This window comes from Mauremys reevesii, linkage group 6, assembly GCF_016161935.1.
Source record: "Mauremys reevesii isolate NIE-2019 linkage group 6, ASM1616193v1, whole genome shotgun sequence".
Taxonomy (NCBI): Eukaryota; Metazoa; Chordata; order Testudines; family Geoemydidae; genus Mauremys; species Mauremys reevesii.
The window spans coordinates 36,421,488-36,444,231 of record NC_052628.1 but is presented as its reverse complement, the minus strand read 5'-3'; the positions used below and the strand labels follow the sequence as shown (position 1 = coordinate 36,444,231).

Sequence of the window (22,744 nt, the reverse complement as noted above, 5' to 3'; positions counted from 1 at the left end):
AAAATACGTAGATAGTTGTCATTAGTACGTACACAAAGGTCAGCCTATGAAAACAGGTACCCTCACCTTTCCATGGGGGAAAGACAAATTTGGGCATAAAGGGAAGGATTGTTACCTATAAAAGGTGTGATAATCCACCACTAGGGCAGGCGATACATCTCTCTGTTTCCTGGTCGTCTCAACCTGCTTCGAAGCCTCCTTCTCCTACGAAAGCTGTCAATGCTAGTCGTAGTATTAATTCTTTGTGAGTATGAAATAATTCTTAATTTCTACTTCACCTCTAAGCATCTATGCTAAGAAGGGTTTAATTTACAACCAGTTTCTTTATAACTATACTTCCTCTAGCAGAGGTGTGAAATTCACTTTAGTACTCTTTGCTGCAGAGTGCATTTAGAACTGTATAATATCATATCATATCTCTTAAAGAATTGTGATACTTTGTAATCTCATACTGCTTTTAACATTTTACATTTACTTCTTGTTTCATTGATTTTAAATAAAAGGTCTTGTTTGACTAAACTTTGTCTCAGTGTAATTCCTGTTATACCCCAATCTCCTTGGTATTAAATTCTGTGAAGCCTGATTCAAAACGAACTTTTATCTTCTGATCACACATATTGGCGAGCCATACCCATATTATTAATATCTATTAATTATTACTAACATTCTTAATTAATTAAAAAATTAATTATTAAATAAAACTAAATTAAGTGGATAAATTCCACTGTCCCTACTAACCCTCCCCAAATCAGGCAACACAGGAGAGAAAAGGAAGTGACACGAAGAAGGATGTTCAAGGTTTCATAAGAGCAGACGGGCATGTGACCTATAGTGAGCTCTTTCTTATGCACAAATTTACACCACTTTAACTAAGGCTGTCTATAGCAACACAACTGCAGTGCTGCAGCTATGCTGCTGTAGTGCTTCAGTGTGGACACTCACTACAGTGATCGAAGTCGCTTTAGTTAATCCACCTCCCTGAGAGGTAGTAGCTAGGTCAATGGAGGAGTTCTTCCAACATTGCGGAGTCTATGATGGGGGTTTGGTCAGTTTAACTATTACACAGGCGTGTGGGTTTTTCACACCCCTATGTGACATAGCTTGGTCAACCTAACTTTTTAGTGTAGACCTGGCCTTAGGGCTAGTGTACACTACAGCAACTGAAGGAACACAGAGTCTGTCACTGTAGTAGCTCACCTCCCCCAGGACATAGTAGCAAGGGTGATAGAAGAATTTCTATGTTGCGGGGTTTAGGTGGGCATAACTGTGGTGCTCTGGACTTTTGATGACCCAAGTGTCATAGCTACGTCACTCAAAGTTTTAAGTGTAGACCAGGCCTAAAAATGCGTGTGTGTGTGTTTGTTTTAAACTGATTTACTTAAACCGGTGCAAATGCCTCTGCTCCTATTTCAGTTTAAGGGCCGTTTATATTGATTTTAGTTTAAGCCTGACTGGAATAAGTCACTCTGAAAGTGAGTGCCTTCATAGGCTTTTACATTAGTTTCACTACATGGATTTTTAAACTAATTTTAAGTTAAGCTGGTGTAGCTTTCTCATGTAGTTGTACCCTAAGGTATAACTTTCAGAATGTATTAAATGAGGAGTTGATAGAGAATATTTGTTAAATAGAGCGTGGAGTAAACTATGTTCAGCAGATTTATTTAACTTGCTTGGGCCATGGCATTGGAGACGTAGCAGTGTAAGTATTTTTCATTCTGTCTAGTGGTTTTAGTCTTCAGGCTAACAACAAAACTTTGGCAATAGTTGTGACATGATTGATAACTTCAGTATCTGAATATTTGCAGTTTTATTTTGTATCCATTAAAACCAATGCCTGCAAAATGCTCTAACTGTATTGGTATTGATTTCACATACATCATTTCACCCTTAAAGATTATTTTTAGAGCTCCTGTAATTGTATCTTTCTCTCCCCCAACCCCCTCTTTTCCAGTGGAATGAGACCATTGAACTCTTTCGTGAAGGGATGCCATTACGGAGGCATCGTAGTCTTTTCAAAAACTATGAGTGTTGCTTCAAAGCCTCAGAGGCAGTAGACTGGTTACATGAGCTGCTCAGATGTAACCAAAACTTTGGCCCAGAAGTGACACGTAATCAAACAATTCAGCTGCTTAAAAAATTTCTGAAAAATCATGTTATTGAAGATATCAAAGGACGATGGGGCAAGGAAGACTTTGAGGACGACAGTCATTTATATAGGTAAATCATTGTATGATGTATCCTGGGTGAATTTTTAGTTCTTATGAAAGTAAGGGATTAATGACATTAGTTAGGGGTTTTGCAAACCCACTTACTTTGTGCATCTTCTTATCTCTAAGCATGCTCACCAGTTATCTTTTTATTACAGTTCTGCTCTTCAGTAGACCCAGACATACTATGTTATTCTAATATTGGGAATGTTACCTGAAGCACCCTTGTATCTGAAGTTTTATTTTTTGTGAGCAACATATATAAAAACAGTTTCTAGTCACTCCCAAATAATCAGTAGTATACAAATCTGTTTTTTTGCTTACTGTGACCAATATTTTTACTAAATAAATCAAAACATACACTAAAGTCCCCAACCGACTAATGATTATGCATGTGATTAATTATACATGCTTGAGTACTTCCCCTGGTGGACTCCTGACTACACTTCTAGGAAGTTTTGGTCCTCATTTGTCATGGGCATCTGGGAAAATCAACGCCAGAGATAACTCCATTGAGTTTCTTCTCGGTCTCTTTCTACCTCTTGGCCTTCAGCCCCCTAAATTCCTTACTCTGCTCTGATGTTCAGGAGCTTCTGCAGGGGCCATTTTTTCCAGCACCTTAGGGAGAAGAGACAGGTGCTTTCTGAATCCGAATCCTTCTTGCACTGTTAGATATCGCTTAGCATGTGAACAAGACTCCACCATCCCTGTTTATCCTGAATTGCTCTTTGTGTGGCCTCTTTACTAAGTCCCATAAGTTTTCCCTTTCTGAGTAGTGTTCAATGGAGGGATTCTTTTAGTTGATCCATTTATGTGTTCCTCCAGCAGCCCAATAGCGTACCAGCCCTGGTGGTAGTTCTGGCTTCATTCCTAAGCCATGTACCAAATATTTTTATTGTCTTTTTTGGATAACTTTAGACATAGAGGGTTGATGAACTCTGATTTTCAGCATTTGTTACAAATTCATTCCATTTATTACCTTGTATTTTCCTAAGGCATTTGCTTTTGAAGGCATTTTGATGTCTGTCTGTACCTTTCATGGGCTTCCAGCTTTCACATTCGTGTGGTAAGATGGAAGTAACATTGGAATTGAAGGTTTGTAGTTTGGGTGGATTTTCAATGACCAATTCTTGTTTAAACTAGAAAATGCAGCTGCAAGCTTGCTCATCATGATATTATTTCCTTCTGGACACCCCCCATTGACTTTCACATTCCTGCCAAGGTGTGTGAATTAATTCACTTCTTGTATTGCTTTGCCTTGTAAAGTAATGCTTGAGTGGGAGTTTCTGGAGTTCTTATTACACTTGTTTTTTCATAACTGATTAGTAACTTTGTCGTCTTTGCTATGCTGGACAGACTTGCAGTCCCTGGTTGCATGTTAGTAGAACTGTGGCTTAGAAGAGCTACTACCGTCCAAACACTGGGTAAAACTCAAATAAGCCTGGAGACTATTTATTGTTGGGTTAAAAAGAAATGTAGGTCATTAAAAATCACCCTTTCATTGAGACCATTTAGGAGGATGGGACAATTTTTTTTTAAATTCCCATCATTGAGGCCCACTTCCTTAGCTACTTAAATTAATAACCATGGATTTATCTCTAGGACATATCAAAGTGTCTATTTGTTGTGTGGAAGGGCTGAGATTACTCAGTGGGGACAGCTGTTCCTTGGTCCTGGTTTGAAATCATACCAAGAGATAAATAATATACAGATCCCATATTTTGATTGTTTACAAATAAAATATTTTATTGTGACATTTGGATATAAGACTGCTCTATCTTGACCTTTAACCACATTTGAGGAGCTCCAGAGCAAACTGGAAGATCACAAAACATTTAATTTCTAAGACGTATATAATTTTGGTTGAAAAAGATGTTGATAGGAAAATAACGCAGATGAAAAGATTGGAGAGGGGTTTGGACAAATTGATCTAGATGTGCAGGTCTCTATAAGGCAAAGGGGATATACATCTTCAATTAGCTTAGCTCAAAAATGAAATTTTTATAAATTACTGTGTAGATGGCATTTGACTCCAGTTAAGATGCATCATATTTTTTCTACTAGGGATGCACTCTGTTTGAGGGATTGCAGGGAAAGGGGAACGTACACCTCTACCCTGATATAACACGAATTCGGATATAATGCGGTAAAGCAGCGCTCCGGGGGGGCGTGCTGTGGCAGATCAAAGCAAGTTCAACATAACATGGTTTCACCTATAGCGCGGTCAGATTTTTTTGGGTCCCGAGGACAGCGTTATATTGGGATAGAGGTGTACTTGCACATGTGTGGTTGTGTCTAGGAATTAGATGGTTTGGGGAGGAAATTATTAAAGAGATTCATCTTATAGCAAAATGCCAGCTTCTGAGAGATCCCCTGACCAGTTTCCTTAATGCTCCAATAAGGTTCTACATTTTAAACAGAAATGACAAATTAATTTCTTTTTTTATTGTTAGCAGCAAGACTTTGTATTGGAAAATTTTTATTGGTGTACCAATGCCCAGCAGGATTCCATCTAACTCTGGACCTCCAGAGCTTGGTCACCATCTCTGGGGGGAAAAAAAGTTCTGGATGAAAACACCTTCCAAATTGCGCTCTTTCTTTCTTCCACCCACCACTCCCTCCCTCCCATGGTAATGCTATATTATCTGGTCAGCCTGAAAGACACCTACTTTCATGCCTCAATTTATCTCTGGCATTAACAGTCCTTCCCTTTGACTTAGGAGAATATTTCAGTTTGTCTCCCTCTTCTTCCCACTTTTACTTTTCAGGCTTCCACCAAGACCCTGGTAGTATTGCAAGGGCATATATCTATACCCTTATTTTGACAATATTCTCATCCATGCCTTCTCTGAGTCCCAGGAGATTCACTCTCAGGACAGTGTTCTTCAGTATCTTTGTTTCCATGGCTTCCTGATGAATCTGCAAAGCTCTTTCCCCTACCCTGGTAATACTGCACCAGGGAGTGGTGGTATATATTTAAATTTGGCAAAGCAGGTTGGGAGCCCTGTTCCAGGTTCTTATTTCCTCTCTTGTCTTGGTAAAGGCTATTTTTCATTTGCCACGCCATTTCATAACCTGTGTGGACATAGTCTCTTGGGCTTGCTGCTTGCCTTCACCTTGTTGGTTTGGTCAGGTCCTCTCCTTCACTAGTCCTTCTCAAACTCCCTGCTAAGCTCCACTCAATCTCCTTGTGTAATGCTGGTGCCTTGTAGTGTAGTTCATTTCAGGATCAAGGAAAAGCTGATAGCAGGAGATGAAAAGGGATACTGGAGGGAGAGGAAGACAGATCAGGATCTCACATGTATCAGGCTGGAGTCCTTGGTAGTGCAGCGCTGATGGTCAAAAGTTGTCCACTTGGTGTCATGATGAAAATCCTTCTATTATGTAAAAGCAGTAAAGAATCCTGTGGCACCTTATAGACTAACAGACGTTTTGCAGCATGAACTTTCGTGGGTGAATACCCACTTCTTTGGATGCAAGCCGAAGAAGTGGGAATTCACCCACGAAAGCTCATGCGGCAAAACGTCTGTTAGTCTATAAGGTGCCACAGGATTCTTTGCTGCTTTTACAGATCCAGACTAACACGGCTACCCCTCTGATACTTCTATTATGTGTGCAGTTGGGGGAGGAAAGAAAGGAACTTCTACCACCGTTTTTTTTTTTAAGGGCCCCCAATAGAGGCGATTGGCAGATTTGTCTATCCTTTTCTTATTTTGTCCACCAATTAGACCTAATTTTTTAAGCACCAAGTTTGGTCCATTGATTTCCGAGTCCCCATCTCCTCTTGTTTACTAGTCATATCTTAAAAGTCCTTGAGTAGTATCAGTAGAGCCTCTCTGTTTTTAAATTAATTGTCTTTTTTGTCTCCTCCTTACATCTTTTCTTAAACAGTCTTTTATAAGATCAGTGTGACAATTCATTAACCTTTACCTACTTTTCACCTGTTAGGCTCATAATTAAAGTAAGCCTGCTAGGTCCCAATTATTACATCATTATCAGTCAGGGGTCACCAAATGAAATTAATAGGCAGCAGCAATGTTCCCTCTAATTTTTTTCCACCCATGTGTGCAGATGTGCGCTGCCAGTAGAAACAAAAAACCTAGCTATAATATATATTTTTAAAAAGTTACCATAGGGATAATTACTCCAGCCAGGAGAGGTTAGGCATTTTAGAAGTCACTACTCAAAGAGTTAAATTTAAGTGTAAGAGAGAAATAAAATTTATGAAATGCATAAACCAGTCAAAAAATAAAATAGCACTTTGAAAGAATAAAATTACAGAGACTACTTTTGGAATGCACATATATCAAGAAGTAACAACACAAATATGTGTTGGGCGGTGAGTGTGAAAGACTTTGTGTGTGTGAGACAGATGTGTCTCTCACACAATCCCCACTGCGGCCCTGAGAGGAGAGGTGCCTCTCCTGGCCTCAGCCAGAGTTGAGAGTGGGAGGGAAGAGAGGCGCCTCTCCTGGCTCCTATCTCATAGAGCTGGAAGGGACCCTGAAAGGTTATCGAGTCCAGCTCCCTGCCTTCAGTAGCAGGACCAAGTACTGATTTTGCCCCAGATCCCTAAGTGGCCCCCTCAAGGATTGAGCTCACAACCCTGGGTTTAGCAGGCTAATGCTCAAACCACGGAGCTATCCCTCCCTCCATTTGGAGGTTGGGGAGAGAGGCGCCTCTTCTTACCCCGCCCACCCCTCAAGCCTTGCCAAACCCATATCACCTCACCCCACAGCCCCCACCCTCCACATTCTCCACGCTCACCTGTGTGCTGCCTGCCCGGCTGGTGCGCAGCCCTTGATGGCCTCGTGTGTGGCCACGAAGGCGTGCATCTTAGAGGGAACACAGCAGGTTTAAAACAAACATAAGAAAGTACTGAACTTCTTCACACAACACACAGTCAATCTGAGGAACTTGTTGTCAGGGGATGTTGTGAAGGCCAAAACTATAATCAGGATAAAAAAATTAGATAAGTTCATGGAGGACAGGTCCATCAGTGGCTATTAGCCAAGATGGTCAGGGACACAACTCTACACTCTGGGTGTTACTAAGGCTCTGACGGCCAGATGCTGGGACTGCATGACAGGAGATGGATCACTTGATAATTGCCTTGTTCTGTTCAATCCCTCTGAAGGCTCTGGCATTGGCCACTATTGGAAGACAGGACACTGGGCTAGATGGACCATTGGTCTGACCCAGTATGGCTATTCTTATGTACTGATGAACTTGGAATACTTTTTATTTTAAAGTATGCAGTAAGATTGTGACTTCTTCACAGCTTGTTTCTTCTTATTGCATGAAAACTCAGTTATACTGAGAAATGTCTTTTCTACATTGTATCTTATAATATACATGATAATGGTTCAGGTTAACTAACACTGCATGTTTCAATGTATAACTATATTGATTGATCCATGTTATAGTTGCATGAATACAAAAATGTGGATCCGCATCTGATCCACAAGAATCAACTTGTATCCAATCCATGATCCACAGTCTCTCTTCTATCTGCATCCACACAATACCTGCTGCAGCACACTGTCTCACAGTGCCTTTATGGCTTAATAATTGTGCATACTATTATTATTGTTGATTGATGTTTAAAACAACAACAAACAATCTTATTATACAACAGGCATCAGAACAAATAGCCTTTTACATTAAAAATAATAAAATGTCTCCAGTCAATATTGCTCAAAATCACAAACTGAACTATAAAATAAGTCTCCTGCCTATTTAGATCGATTTATAAAGTCATCACCCTTAGCACTCAGTAAGCCCAGTTTCTTTGCACCAGCCACTATACTATCACAGGGCTACAGTACTTAATTTTTGCCACAGCTTCCTAGGGCTGAGCCCTGGCACCTCTCAGCTTGGCACGTCATCTTCCTAGAGGGATTGAGAGGGGGCAGTGAGGAGCAATGACAGGTGCTCTGTGATTCCATGAATTTCCCCATGTGGGTGCAGGAGGGGGGTTCAAAGTTTAGGAGTGAAGGGAGCACAGGAGGGAGGGTGTAGTGTCACAAGAGGGGGGTGAAGGTGCTCTCTGGCTGCCCAAACACTGCTTAATTTGTGCTGTATCAGGTCAGTTGGGGAAGGAGGCAGCTGTTTCTTCAAAGTAAGTCAGTATGGCTTCCCTCTCTGACCTGATATGACAATGAAGTCAGGAAAGGTTTTCTAAATTGCTTGGCTGCTTAAACTGTGGCAATAGGAGCATGTGTGATTTTACTTCCTGTCTTGATCTATCACTTCCCCTTTCTCTGTATATGGAGGGTGAGGGAATATGGGATCTGGAAGGTGGGAAAGGCAGCCTCATAGTCTGAGATTCAGACAGTTGTTTCACTGCCTTTTGAGACCCTATATTTAGAACTCTGCATAGATACAAAATTTGTATTTGTGTCCGATTTGCAAAAATGGTCCACGGATATAAAGTGGATATCTATGGATTTGCAGGGCTCTCGTTATAGTATCACTTTAACATGTGACAGAAGTATATACAAATACTCTTGTAACAAACTAATCTCCACTCAACTCATTTCTTAATTAAATGTAATTTATCTTGTGACATTTTGTGACCTAAGCATTTTTCCCTGTTGAAAAGACCTTCTTTTGAGTGCTGAAAATTGTCCTTTCACATTCATGTCCTCTTTTCAAATATCTTAAAGCAGTTTTGATTCTGTCTGTAGTTGGATTTTTTTTAAACAAGATTACAAGTCTCCTTGATAAATGCAATTCTGTTGATATAGTACGCTTGGATTCTCCAAGGCATTTGACTTGGTACATCATGGCATTCTGATTAAAAAAAATCTTGCATTATATGGATTTAATAGTGGACACATTAGAGGGATTAAAAACTGGCTTGCTGACAAATCTCAGTGTCAATGAGGGGGCCATTTCTAGAAGGCTTTCTACTTGGTCCAACACTTGTGGGTTTTTTTTTTTTTTAAACTTTTTTTTATCAGCTATCTAGATGATGGTATAAAATCTTTGCTGATAAAGTGGGTGCATGATACTGATTAGTGGGATTGTAAAGGAGGACAGATTACTGTAGTAGAGTGATCTGAATCACCTGGCAAAATGGTCACAATCTAACAAAATGCATTTTTAGTACAGCTAAATGCAAGGTAATATATCTGGGAATCAAGAATTCAGGTTATACTTAAGGGCGCAAGACGCTGTATTAGAAAGTAGTGACTCATGGCTTGTCTTCACTACAGCACTAAATCGGTACTGCTGGATCGATGCAGCGGCATTGATTTAGTGGGTCTGGTGAAGACGCTATAAATTGACAGGAGAGCATCTCCTGCTCACATAGCGCAGTGTAGACACTGTGTTAAGTCAATGTAAGTTACATCACTCAGGGGGATGGGTTTTTTTACACCCCTGAGTAATGTAACTTACTTCGACTTAAGCAGTAGTGTAGACAAGGCCTCAGAGAAAAACTTGTAGAAAATTGCCTTAGCATGAGTTCCCAGTGTGGTGTCATGGCAAAAAGGACTAATCTGATCCTTGCATGTATAGAGGGGAATATCAAGTAGAAGAAGGGAATTGATATTTTGTCTCAGTATGCAGCATTGGTAAGATTGCTGCTAGGATACTATGTGCTGATCTGGTGTCTGGGCTTCAAGAAGGATGTGGAAATGCTGGAGAGAGTTCAAAGGAGGGGCCACAAAAATGATCCTAGAGCTGGAAAACATATGATTTGAGGCTTAAGGAGTTCAACTTATTCAGCTTATTGGGGGAAAAATTTTTTTGAGAGGTTACCTCATTGCTATGTTTTAGGTACTTACACATGGAAAACATTTTGGTAGTAAGGGGTTTCAAATCTTGCTGACAGAGGCATAAGAAAAATTAATGTCTAGAAGCTGAACAAATTTAGTCTTGAAATAAGATGCAATTTCCTAACTATTAGGGCAATCAGACATTGGAAAACCTTACCAGTGGAAGTGGTACAATCAATTGGAGTCTTTTGGGTGGTTGTGATGATATGTCTACACTGCAGTTAAACATTTGGGGCCTCAGGCTACAGAGCTGTAAAATTGTGGTGTAGATGTTAAAGCTGGAGCCCAAGCTCTGGACCCTGCAAGGGTGGAGAGTCACAGAACTTGGACTCCAGCTGTAGCCTAAAATTTTGCACTGCAATTTTACAGCCCCATAGCCCAAGCCAGAGTCATCTGACATGAGCCAGCTGGGGGTGTTGAATTGTAGACATACCCTTAGACAAGATTAGGAATCTTTTAAAAAGATAAACTCTAATGCATTTTCTAGGGGAAATTCCTCAGCCTGGGTGTGCAAGCAGTTGAGCCAGATAGTTGTGATGGTCTCCTCTGGCCTTGGAATCTGTAACTCTATGAATCCCCCAGTTCATCTCCTTCCTTCCTGAGCCTCCTCTTCATGGGGAGTACAGGAATGCTTGCATGGCCCTCAGCATGCTCATAACCCTTGCAGCATTGCATTAAAGACCATGACTGTCAAGTTTTATACTTCAGGGCTTCAACTGGCCACCTGCACTGGGCAGGAAGGAATTTTATTTCCTGCAATTGACCAGATATACTCAGAATTATTCATCAGATTTGGGGTTGGGGAGAGATTTTTCCCAGGTCACATTGGCAGGGACCTTGGATTTTTTCCACCTTCCCCTGTAGCATGGGGCGCGGATCACCTGGCTAGGGTAGGGGTAGTCAATAGGTGGACTGAGGGCCAAATCCGGACTGCCAGATGTTTTTTTAATTGACCCCAAAGTCTTTTTATGTAGTACTTATTATTATTTTATTATTTATTATTTTTCTGTGGACTCTGGACCTTGACTATACCTTGACCAAGAAATTTGGACCTTTAAAAAAATAAATTAATTACCCTTGTGCGATGGTCATCTGGTCATATCTCAGCTAATCAATTCCATGCCATTGTGAATGCCTCAGTGATTGATGGCAACTTAGTTTATCCTGTTTTCTGCTTGTGATACACAACAACTTAGTCTCCCGAGGACTGAAATGCTTTGCTCTAACTAAAGTCTTTGGGCTCAATATAGGGGTATTTGGGTGACATGTGGTGGCTTGTGATATGTGGTAGGTCAGCCTAGTTCAGGGGTTCTCAAACTGGGGGTGCAGACCTCTTGGGGGTTGCGAGGTTATTACATGGGGGGTTGTAAGATGTCAGCCTCCACCTCAAACCCCATTTTGCTTCAGCATTTATAATGGTGTTAAATATATAAAAAAGTGTTTTTATTTTATATGGGGGCGGGTGCACTCAGAGGCTTGCTATGTGAAAGGGGTCACCAGTACAAAAGTTTGAGAACTACTGGCCTAGTTAAACTAATGATCCCTTCTAGCCTTAAACTCTGTGAAATATTGATGGCACTCTCTTGGCTCTAGTGGGTATTCAGTTCTTATCCTTAAGTGCCCAATATATTTTGTGTTTTCTGCTTAATATTTGCAGAGAGGAAAACATCAGCTAGGCAATTTTTGAGTGAAATCAAGAATTTTGCATGATTTCTTCTTGAATAGACACAATCTTTCTTCAAATATGCTTGATATATATTTTTTGACTTGTTTTAAGCCATTTATGACTGTGGAGTTTGGATTTCAAGTACCCAACCATGCTCAATATGCACTAAACCAACTTTAGCTTTCCATCTTTATTTTTCAGTATATTTAATATCCTGGGAGCTCCCTCTGGTGGACTTGTCTTAATGCTGCTTTGCAACTATATATCTTCAGCTATAATGGTGTAGGTAGGGGTGAAAAAGAGGTGGATGTACCGATGTTCCTTTTTTTAATTGAATCAACAAATACTACACAAATTTGGGGGGCAGTATTCACTTTTATACTTTTTATATAAACTGTTAAATTGATCCTTTTTGTGGTGACTTTCAATGATACAGTATGTAAGACCATTATGGAAAGATGTAAAGGGTAGTCTTCCATTTCTGTTTTATAGGAGTGGAGAAAATAAGTGAGTAAACTCTGACTAAAACTTCCAGGCACATGGTCAAATCCCTAAATTGCTCATGAAATTAAGCCACCAAAAATCTGAATATTAAGTACAGCCTAATGCAAGAGAATACTTATCTTTCTGTATTGGCAAATACCCTATGGTTTATACATCAGTATGTCCTCACTGGTTGGCACAACTTGAGGCTTCAGTGCTGTTGGGTGTAATATTTCAGTGTGATGTATAAAAGCATTGACACCTGTAGGTTTTGCAGTTTCTGGAATCTGGGAAGTTGCATTTAAAGCTGCTCAGAAAAAAGACCAGCACCTCAGATAGATGGCTGGCTGGCATCTGAGAGGATTGTGGCAGCCCTTTCACTACTGGTGGCAGTGTGGCTGGCACTGTCCCCAGTCATCACTTCAGCCATAAACTGCTCTGGGGTGTTGTTTCCCTCTTTCCCACCCCCTCCCCCACCCAATACTCTCAGCTGAAGGCTTCACTAGCCCCAAAGGTCAGCCTTGGTTTGCTGTATCTAGGGTGCTTTCTATGAATATCGGTAATTAATCAGATTAACCATAACCATCTCAAAGCCTGCGGTGGTCCGTCTGTTGGTTCCACAACCCCAACGGGTGACTTTGCCGAAAGCTGATCTCAGTGCTATCAAGAGGAAGTGAACAAGCCCACTAGTACCTCTTACTGTGAGAGAGGTATGATAGCCTACTTTATCCTCCTTCCAGTGGGGAAGAGGTTAGAACTGGGGTGTGACAATCTTCCCTCACTGTACAAAATGCTGGTACCATTGTTTATTCATTGATAGAGCCAACTCCTGGCAGTCTGTTTCATTTCCTCATAGCCAGTGCTTCTGCCTATTGATCACTCTTCCTGAATCTATGGCTTCAGCAGGGAGGGCAGCAGGGACTGTAGGAAGGGCAGAAGTGGGATTGCTGAAACAATGGAGATGAAATGGAGGTTCCTTGGAAGAAAGGAGGGAGAGAATTAGACAAAGACAGTAAGAAAAGTACCGCAGGCATGGTAATTTAAAATTCAAAAAATGATGTAGTAGTTGAAATACCAAAATGTTACATTAGTAGTGAGGGTATTAACTATATTGCTTGTAAGACATACAACTAGAGTTGTGAAATTTGTGTGGAGGAGGCTTTTGTTGTCTGTAGTGAGAGTTGGTGCCCTTCTTCGGATACTGCTAAACCAAGGGTAGGCAACCTATGGCACGCGTGCCAAAGGTAGCACACATGCTGATTTTCAGTGGCACTCACACTGCCCGGGTCCTGGCCACTGGCCCGGGGAGCTCTGCATTTTAATTTAATTTTAAATGAAGCTGCTTAAACATTTTAAAAACCTTATTTACTTTACATACAACAATAGTTTAGTTATATATTATAGACTTATAGAAAGAGACCTTCTAAAAAAGGTTAAAATGTATTACTGGCACGCAAAACCTTAAATTAGAGTGAATAAATGAAGACTCAGCACATCACTTCTGAAAGGTTGCCGACCCCTGTGCTAAACCATCCCTGCCAAGGCTTTGCTATGTCTCTGGATCATAAAGATTCTTTTGAAGAGGGATTTTGGTGATGGTGGTTGTGACATTAAACCCCATATTCTTCACGGAAATATGGTTGTGATGTGAATATGGTATGACTAAGAGATACTTTATGCAAGATGGCTTATGTAAGGTATCATTGGAAAGGTTATAGATTAATAGATTCATAGACTCTAGGACTGGAAGGGACCTCGAGAGGTCATCGAGTCCAGTCCCTTGCCCTCACGGCAGGACCAAATACTGTGTAGACCATCCCTGATAGACATTTATCTAACCTACTCTTAAATATCTCCAGAGATGGAGATTCCACAACCTCCCTAGGCAATTTATTCCAGTGTTTAACCACCCTGACAGTTAGGAACTTTTTCCTAATGTCCAACATAAATCTCCCTTGCTGCAGTTTAAGCCCATTGCTTCTTGTTCTATCATTAGAGGCTAAGGTGAACAAGTTTTCTCCCTCCTCCTGATGACACTCTTTTAGATATCTGAAAACTGCTATCATGTCCCCTCTCAGTCTTCTGTTTTCACCCAACACCCACTAAACACACCCAATTCTTTCAGCCTTCCTTCGTAGGTCATGTTCTCAAGACCTTTAATCATTCTTGTTGCTCTTCCCTGGACCCTCTCCAATTTCTCCACATCTTTCTTGAAATGCGGTGCCCAGAACTGGACACAATACTCCAGCTGAGGCCTAACCAGCGCAGAGTAGAGCGGAAGAATGACTTCTCGTGTCTTGCTCACAACACACTTGTTAATGCATCCTAGAATCCTTTGCATTTGTCTTTATTAAACTTCATCCGGTTTACCTCAGACCATTTCTCCAATTTGTCCAGATCATTTTGAATTATGACCCTGTCCTCCAAAGCAGTTGCAATCCCTCCCAGTTTGGTATCGTCCGCAAACTTAATAAGCGTACTTTCTATGCCAACATCTAAGTCGTTGATGAAGATATTGAACAGAGCCGGTCCCAAAACAGACCCCTGCAGAACCCCACTTGTTATACCTTTCCAGCAGGATTGGGATTAATAACTACTCTGAGTAGGGTTATCCAGCCAGTTATGCACCCACCTTATAGTAGCCCCATCTAAATTGTATTTGCATAGTTTATCGATAAGAATATCATGCGAGACCGTATCAAATGCCTTACTAAAGTCTAGGTATACCACATCCACCGTTTCTCCCTTATCCACAAGACTCATTATCCTATCAAAGAAAGCTATCAGATTGGTTTGACACGATTTGTTCTTTACAAATCCATGCTGGCTATTCCCTATCACCTTACCACCTTCCAAGTGTTTGCAGATGATTTCCTTAATTACTTGCTCCATTATCTTCCCTGGCACAGAAGTTAAACTAACTGGTCTGCAGTTTCCTGGGTTGTTTTTATTTCCCTTTTTATAGATGGGCACTATATTTGCCCTTTTCCAGTCTTCTGGAATCTCTCCTGTTTCCCATGATTTTCCAAAGATAATAGCTAGAGGCTCAGATACCTCCTCTATTAGCTCCTTGAGTATTCTAGGATGCATTTCATCAGGCCCTGGTGACTTGCAGGCATCTAACTTTTCTAAGTGATTTTTAACTTGTTCTTTTTTTATTTTATCTTCTAAACCTACCCTCTTCCCATAAGCATTCACTATGTTAGGCATTCCTTCAGACTTCTCAGTGAAGACTGAAACAAAGAAGTCATTAAGCTCTCTGCCATTTCCAAGTTTCCTGTTACTGTTTCTCTCTCCTCACTGAGCAGTGGGCCTACCCTGTCCTTGGTCTTCCTCTTGCTTCTAATGTATTGATAAAAAGTCGTCTTGTTTCCCTTTATTCCCATAGCTAGTTTGAGCTCATTTTGTGCCTTTTGCCTTTTTAATCTTGCCCCTGCATTCCTGTGTTGTTTGCCTATATTCATCCTTTGTAATCTGACCTAGTTTCCATTTTTTATATGACTCCTTTTTATTTTTTAGATCATGACTTACTGAATGTGTTTATCCAATTTGTATGCATGTATCATTTTTGTATCTGAAGCTGGGAATATTGACCATGTCTCTGTATTTCAAATGTGCTACACTGGATGAAGCCAAACAATGTTAGTGGCTTATTAAAGAAATGCTTCCGAGCAAGTGGGGGGAAGATATAAAATAGGGACAATGACAACATGAAGGGTCCTTACTCTCCCTACAACAACACACCTGAAATACCTGAGGAAAAAAGACAGAACGGTGAGAATTGATGGTCCCATGCTAAGATCTTTAGCCTGTGTATGAAAACCTGGGAAAGCCAAGGCAACTTGTGCCTTAAGAATCTGCCAGCCTGTTTATCACTCAGGACGAGAATTTGTTAATTTGTATCTTTCCTATCTAATGTGTTAAGCTCAGTCTGTGGCTTTTGTTTATTGATGAAGGTAATCTGCTTTATTCTTTTTGCAATCTCTTTAACCACTTAAAATTCACCTTTTATAGTTAATAAACTTATTTCTTGTTTATAATAAAACCCAGTTTATGTAATTTCTACCTGGGAGGGCAAGAAGTCATGCACATCTCTCTTCACACTGAGGAAGAGGTTGGATTTTTATGAGCTTGCGCTGTGCAGATTTTTCTACACAGTATTATTTTGTGTTTGTCTTGCACTATCTCCCAAAAGGGGTGTGCACGTGAGTGCTGAGCAAGTCCTCTTACACAGAGCTGACTTCAGTCTGATTGCAGCGGTGTATGCGTGTGAAAATCCCTTTGAAAATCAATGAAAATGTTTGATCAGTTGGGGAGAAGGTAGTGAATTTTGGGGAAAATTTCTCAGTCCCTCTAGTTAGGCCTGCCCCCTACAGGAGGGGGACATTTTAAGTTCCTTGTTGGCTGGCACTTCTGTGGGAGCTTCCTCTTGGTTGTAGGGACTGTGCATGGGCAGTCAGGCTTAATGATTAGTCAGGTTCCAAGCCAAAGGTGAGAGACAGAGTCAGATGTCAAGCCCGGGGTCAAAGTGTTGGGTAGGATGTAGGAGCAGGGACCTGGAGTGAGGCAGGTACCAGGAATAGATGGGAGTCTGGGTTAGGGTGACCAGATGAGAGGAAGAAAATATCGGGACACATGGGAGGGGGCGGTGTCCACCGGCAGAGCGCAAAAAAACCCAAACAAACAAACCCCAGTGCTACTGGCGGAGCAAAATATTGGGATGAATTTTATCCCGACCAAAGATCGGTCAGGACGCGGGACAAACACCTAAATATCAGGACAGTCCCGATTTTATCGGGACTTCTGGTCACCCTTGTCTGGGTTAAGAAGGACAAGAACCAGAAACAGCCAGAGAGGCAGGAAAGCAGGGCTCAGGAATCATGTAGATAGGCAGAGTCTATAGTAGCAGCCAGCCAGGGATTCCTTTAGTTGCTCATGCAACTTCCTGTGACTCATTCTGGTTTAAATAGAGCTTTCCAGCTAATTGGTGGTGCTGGATGTTTCTCCCAGTGAGGAACTTTGAGGGTGGGAACCGTTATGAGCTAGTGCTTCTCTGGCTCCCTTCTCTAGTTATTCAGGTGAGCTGCTAGGCGGTGGCCATGTGCTGAGCACTGCCTGGGGACCTGTAGGCCTGGGTTCAAGCCCATGATCTCTCACATTAGCTGGAGACATACAGGGTCCAGTTCCTTACCTACGCTGGCCAGGGAATTGAGTCCCCAGTTCCAAGGGACTCTTGAGTTAGCCCTTCTGGGGTTTGTAGGCCCATATTAACTCCACCCCCTGCCTCTGAGAGTACTCCCAATTCTGTCCTAAGATAATGGGATAGGCCAGTGTTGATACCAGCCCCACTACCAGGATCATAAGAACAGCCATAGTGGGTCAGACCAAAGGTCTGTCTAGCCCAGTATCTGGTCTTCCGACAGTGGCCAATGCCAGGTGCCTCAGAGGGAATGAACAGAACAGGTAACCGTCAAGTGATCCATCCCCTGGCAAACAGAGGCTAGGGACATCATTCCTGCCCATCCTGGCTAATAACCATTGATGGACCTATCCTCCGTGAACTGATCTAGTTCTTTTTTTGAACCCTGTTATCGTCCTGTTATAGTCTTCCCAACATCCTCTGGCAAGGAGTTCCACAGGTTGACTGTACATTGTGTGACGCAATATTTCCTTTTGTTTGTTTTTAAACCTGCCTATTAATTTCACTTGGTGACCCCTAGTTCTTGTGCTATGAGGAGTAAATAACACTTTCTCCACACCAGTCATGATTTTATAGACCTCAATCATATCCCCCCTTAGTCATCTCTTTTCCAAGCTGAAAAGTCCCAGTCTTGTTAATCTTTCCTCATATGGCAGCCGTTCCCTACCCCTAATCACTTTTGTTGCTCTTTTCTTTTCTCAATTCCAATATATCTTTTTTTGAGATGGGGCGACCACATCTACACTCATTACTCAAGATGAGGGCATACCATATGTGTATATAGAGGCAATATGATATTTTCTGTATTATCTATCCCTTTCTTAATGATTCCCAACGTTCTGTTAGCTGTTTTGCACATTGAGTGGATGTTTTTCAGAGAATTATCCACAATGACTCCAAGATCTCTCTTTCTGGGGGTGGTAACAGCTAATTTAGGACCCCATCATTTTATATGTATAGTTGGGATTATGTTTTCCAATGTGCATTACTTTGCATTTATCAACATTGAACTTCAGCTGCCTTTTTGTTGCCCACTCAACCAGTTTGTGTATTCCCCTACAGTTAATTGTGCATGTGCACTAGGATAGTGCTCAATACCTTCACAAATACATTGTAAGAAAACAGTTTCTCTCAAGGTTCGGGACCACACCTGGAATCCACCAGGCTCATCACCTCTGTCCCATTTACACTGATAGGGACAGTTAGTTTAGCTGGTGTTATCTTATGGGCTTGGCTTTCCACCATGGGGGCATTCATGATACAGGTGTCATGGCTGCCCATGTGAAAAGTAGACTCCCACAGCTTGCCAGGTGGACTGTAGCCCATGGCCTAATGCCTGAGGTAGCCTCTCCCTGTGCAGTTCACCTGCTCCCGCTCTGTGTTTTTCCTGGCAAGAGGACTTCAGGTTCATCTGAGTCTGGGCCTAGAGTGTCTGGATTTTCCAATGGGGACCAGCCTGGGGCCCTTAGAGGTTGGTGCCTCAGGTCTGGAACCAGGCCATCAGGCCTCTGATCCTTCCAGTTAGGTTCTCTTTCAACTCGAGAGCTGCCTTTTTATCTTAGGTGGCCCGCATGTGACATCGATGAAGCTTCTGCAGTCAGATGGTACTCCATAAGTTGGACTGCATTGGCAATGGTCTCTGCTCAGTGTTTAAATACCTAATCCTGACCCCCGAGGTTGGAGTATATGGGTGAATTGTACCACCAAGATGAGCTCAGCAATTTGGACCCCAGTCTAAGTCTCTGGGTTCAATGATTGAGAGACTTTTGTTGGCAATCTCTGGGCCACTACTTGGAGCCTTGGCTGCCTGCAGGTATTCTCCTCACCGAACCCACAGTTAAAAGGTCTCCACTGTGATATCAAGGTAGTCCAGTATAGCTGCTTTCTCCTGGGTGTAGTCTTGTGCTGCTGCTGAGTTTAGCCCATGGTACATAACCTGTGCTGGCCTGGTCAGTAAGGTGCTAACAAGATGGCCCACTGCTCGGTTGGCTACTGGGCTGCCTTTGCCTGTTTCTTGAATGTCCTCAGGAACATGTCCAAGTTATTGCAAATCTCATTGGCACAGCCACACCTCCAGGGGCTGTCAGTCAGGCCCTAGAGGCTACATCAGAGCCACTATCTGTTGGACCAACTGCTGCTGCTGTTGTGCCCCTAAGTCCTGGACTAGCTGTTGCTGATGGGCAGCCATCTGTTGCAGGAGCTGTTTCTGCTGGACCCACTGTTGCTGGTTCTTGGTCATTCATTTTAGAAGATGTTCCAAATCCATGTCATGTCACATCTTTAGGCCTACTGTATTTGGCAGTCCCGGTCACTCAAGCCTCCCCCAGGAGTAAGAAGATAATGCCCCTATTCTTCATCACATTGTCACCAGGCTCCTTCCCTGGAGTGCCCCCTGGACTAGGCCCCTGCACTCACCAAGGCCTCTGCTTTGCAGGGCTGGGCATTCCATCACACTAGTCTAGTTGTAAGGGACTCGGCCTCTGGCTGAGCCCTGGACAGTCTGCTCCTTCCGGGGTTATCAATGAACACAAAAAAGAAACACAAATGAATAGTCCTGCCATCTGAAGAAAGAGCACCATACCAAACATGTTCCTGTTAAGCTGTGGTCCCATAGATTAATATAGGGAAAATAGTCCCCTCAAATAGCTGGATCAGCATCAAGCCCTCTCTTCCTCTAGGGAGGTGCTGCTGGGCAGTGGTCATCTGAAATGCTCTTGCCTTCAGTCAACCCTTTCTCCAGGAGCTGGAGACTGGAGTTCTGCTCTCCTTTCTGGTCTGCCACCAACAATACTATCTCTTTCCCTTTTAAGTTCCTCCAAATCTGACATTTCTTACAGGTGTGGTGGGATGGGGCTACCTAAACCCATATTAGCTCATTAACCCTGTGTTGCCCAGAGTGGATCGCTCTTTTGTATTAGCTACAGCTTTCTCCTTACCCAGAAGGAGTTGGAATCTAGACTTTCTTCCTGAATGCTTCAAGTTTCTCCAGCTCTTCTACCCTCAGGAGAAAGTCCTCCACAGAGAATTAGTCTTACCTCCTAGGCTCTTTTTACATGAGTTTCATGTTTTAAGATTTGATTTTATTTGATCATTATTGTAACAAGCCTTTTTTAAATTCAGATTTCCAGATGTTATGAACAGCTCATTGTTTAGTTGCATGGTTGTGACACAAATAGTAAATCATACAGTTGACTTAATTTATTATTTTTCTTTAATCTTTGTGTTTTGAAAGTAAAACACATCCAGACTGGATGAGCAGGCACCTTTCCCAAGCTGCCGTAAAACAAAGTGCATACACTAGAGCAGGAGTGGGCAAACTTTTTGGCCTGAGGGCCACATCTGGGAATAGAAATTGTATGGTAGGCCATGAAAACTCATGAAATTGGGAGCTAGAGTGCAGGAGGGGCTGAGAGCTCTGGCTGGGGGTGCAGGCTCCAGGCAGCACTTACCTCAAGCAGCTCCCGGAAGCAGCAGCGTGTCCCCTCTCCAGCTCCTATACAGAGGCGCAGCCAGGCGGCTCTGCACACTGCCCCGTCTGCAGGCACCGCCCCTTCAGCTCCCATTGGCCATGGTTCCCGGTCAATGGGAGCTTCGGAGCCCCTTGGCTGACCCTATGGATAGGAGCCGGATTGGGGGACATGCTGCTGCTTCCGGGAGCTGCGTGGTGCCACAGCAGACACATAGCGGAGCAAGCCCCTGGCTGAAGTGCTGGAGCGGGGCACGTCCCGGACCCTGCTCCCCGGCAGGAGCTCGAGGGCCGGATTAAAACGTCTGAAAGGCCGGACGTGGCCCCACATCATCTCTATATAGGTGCACGTAACAAAATTAATGAGGCGGGGGTGGGGCTGATGGGTTCGGAGTGTGGGAGGGGGCTCAGGACTGGGACAGAGGGTTGGGGTGCAGGGGGGTGAGGACTCTGGCTGGGGGTGCAGGCTCTGGGGTGGGGCCAAAGATGAGGGGCTCAGGGCTGAGGCAGAGGGTTGGAGTGCACGAGGGGCTGAGCTCTCTGGGTGGGAGTGCGGGCTCTAGGGTGGGGCTGGGGATGAGGGTTTGGGGTGCAGGCTGCCCTGGGGCCACAGCAGGAAGAGAGGACTCCCCCCAGTTCTCTCTCCCCATAGCAGCACTTGGGCTGGAGGGGAGAGGTACCTCTCCCCACCGTGGCAGCTCCGAGGCTGGGGCCATGGCACCTCTCTGCTGGCTGTGGCAGGTCTGGGGCTGGGCTGGGTTAGAGCGCCTCTTCTCAACCTGTGGCAGGTTTGGGCCAGGGCTGGGTAGGGACACCTCTTCTCCATTTGTGGCAGGTCTTGGCCGGGCTGGGTTGTGGCCAGGGGAGGGGCCCCTCTTCCCCGGCTGCAGCAGATCTGTCCACAGTCCGGGCCGACCGTGACAGTCCGCCGCTTCGGGCTTCCTGTCCCTCAGTGGTGGCCCAGAGGAGTAGGAGCAGCTGTGGTCTCCTTTCTGTCCCCTCCTCCCTCCCCGTCACTGCCAGGCAGCCGGTGGCTGCTGCCTGCCAGTGACAGAGGGTGGAGGCAGAAAGAGGAGACATTTGCCAGCCAGCTGAGAGGAGTGAATAGGTGTGGGGGAGGGGAAGGAGGAAGCAGGGAGAAGTCCTGGGCTGGCGGGCTTAGAAAAGCGCAGGGGAGGGGCCGGAGAGTAGAGGAGCCAGCGCTGTGGCCGCAGGGCCACAGCATAAGTGAAGTGGAGGGCTGGGCCAGCAGGACCCCTGCTGAGCGTGGGCCTGGTGCCATTATAAACCTGGTATTGTCCAGGCTGAGTTGGGGCGCCAGTCCCCACCATGGCAGTTCCAGGGCTGGGGGAGAGGCATCTCTCTCCGCTGCAGCTCTGAATGCTTGCACTGTGCTTAATAGGCTGCTGCACAGCTTAGAGGGAACTTGGGTCATCAGCAGCTGCATCTGAGCACCTGGGTTACCTTAGCTCAGGTGTGAGCAGCCACTGCAAGGTCACACTCAAGTTACTATGTTCTGACTGGTGCTTCGTTGATCTATGTGGATCACTGGGAACATAATCCATGGTTCTTTGTACTGCTGTATGATAAGCTGCTCTGATTGTTTCCCAGTGAATTGTGGGAAAACTTGTTTTTCCTTCTGGGAACACAGAGGGATTTGGGAAATCGTTGGAGGACTGTCAGCATTCAAATGACTTGCCTTGTGGCCTCACTGCAAAGGGAGTGGGTTACCAGCTCATGTGAAATCCTTTTAGACTGTAGCCCAGCGAGTCTCAAACTTTTTTACTGGTGACCCCTTTCACATAGCAAGCCTCTGAGTGTGACCCTCCCATCAATTAAAAATATTTTTATATATTTAACACCATTATAAATGCTGGAGGCAAAGCAGGGTTTGGGGTAAGAGGCTTGCAACCACCTATGTAAGAACCATGTGACTGC

General features: G+C 43.5%; 1 protein-coding gene across 4 annotated transcripts in view; it reads left to right on the top strand.

Moving 5' to 3' along the window:
• Positions 1–22,744, top strand: part of DEPDC1B (DEP domain containing 1B) — a 69,718-nt gene that overhangs the window by 11,589 nt on the left and 35,385 nt on the right. For 2 of the 4 annotated variants that reach the window (XR_005600409.1, XM_039544601.1), the window contains exon 2: positions 1,949–2,217. The exons of 1 other annotated variant lie outside the window; for it this stretch is intronic. Coding sequence is in view for 2 of the 3 variants with exons in the window: in XM_039544601.1 (XP_039400535.1) it covers positions 1,949–2,217 (269 nt within the window). In the remaining variant the exon portion in view is untranslated. The remainder of the gene's footprint in view (positions 1–1,948; positions 2,218–22,744) is intronic. One more of the 4 variants, XM_039544602.1, reaches the window with a different exon arrangement.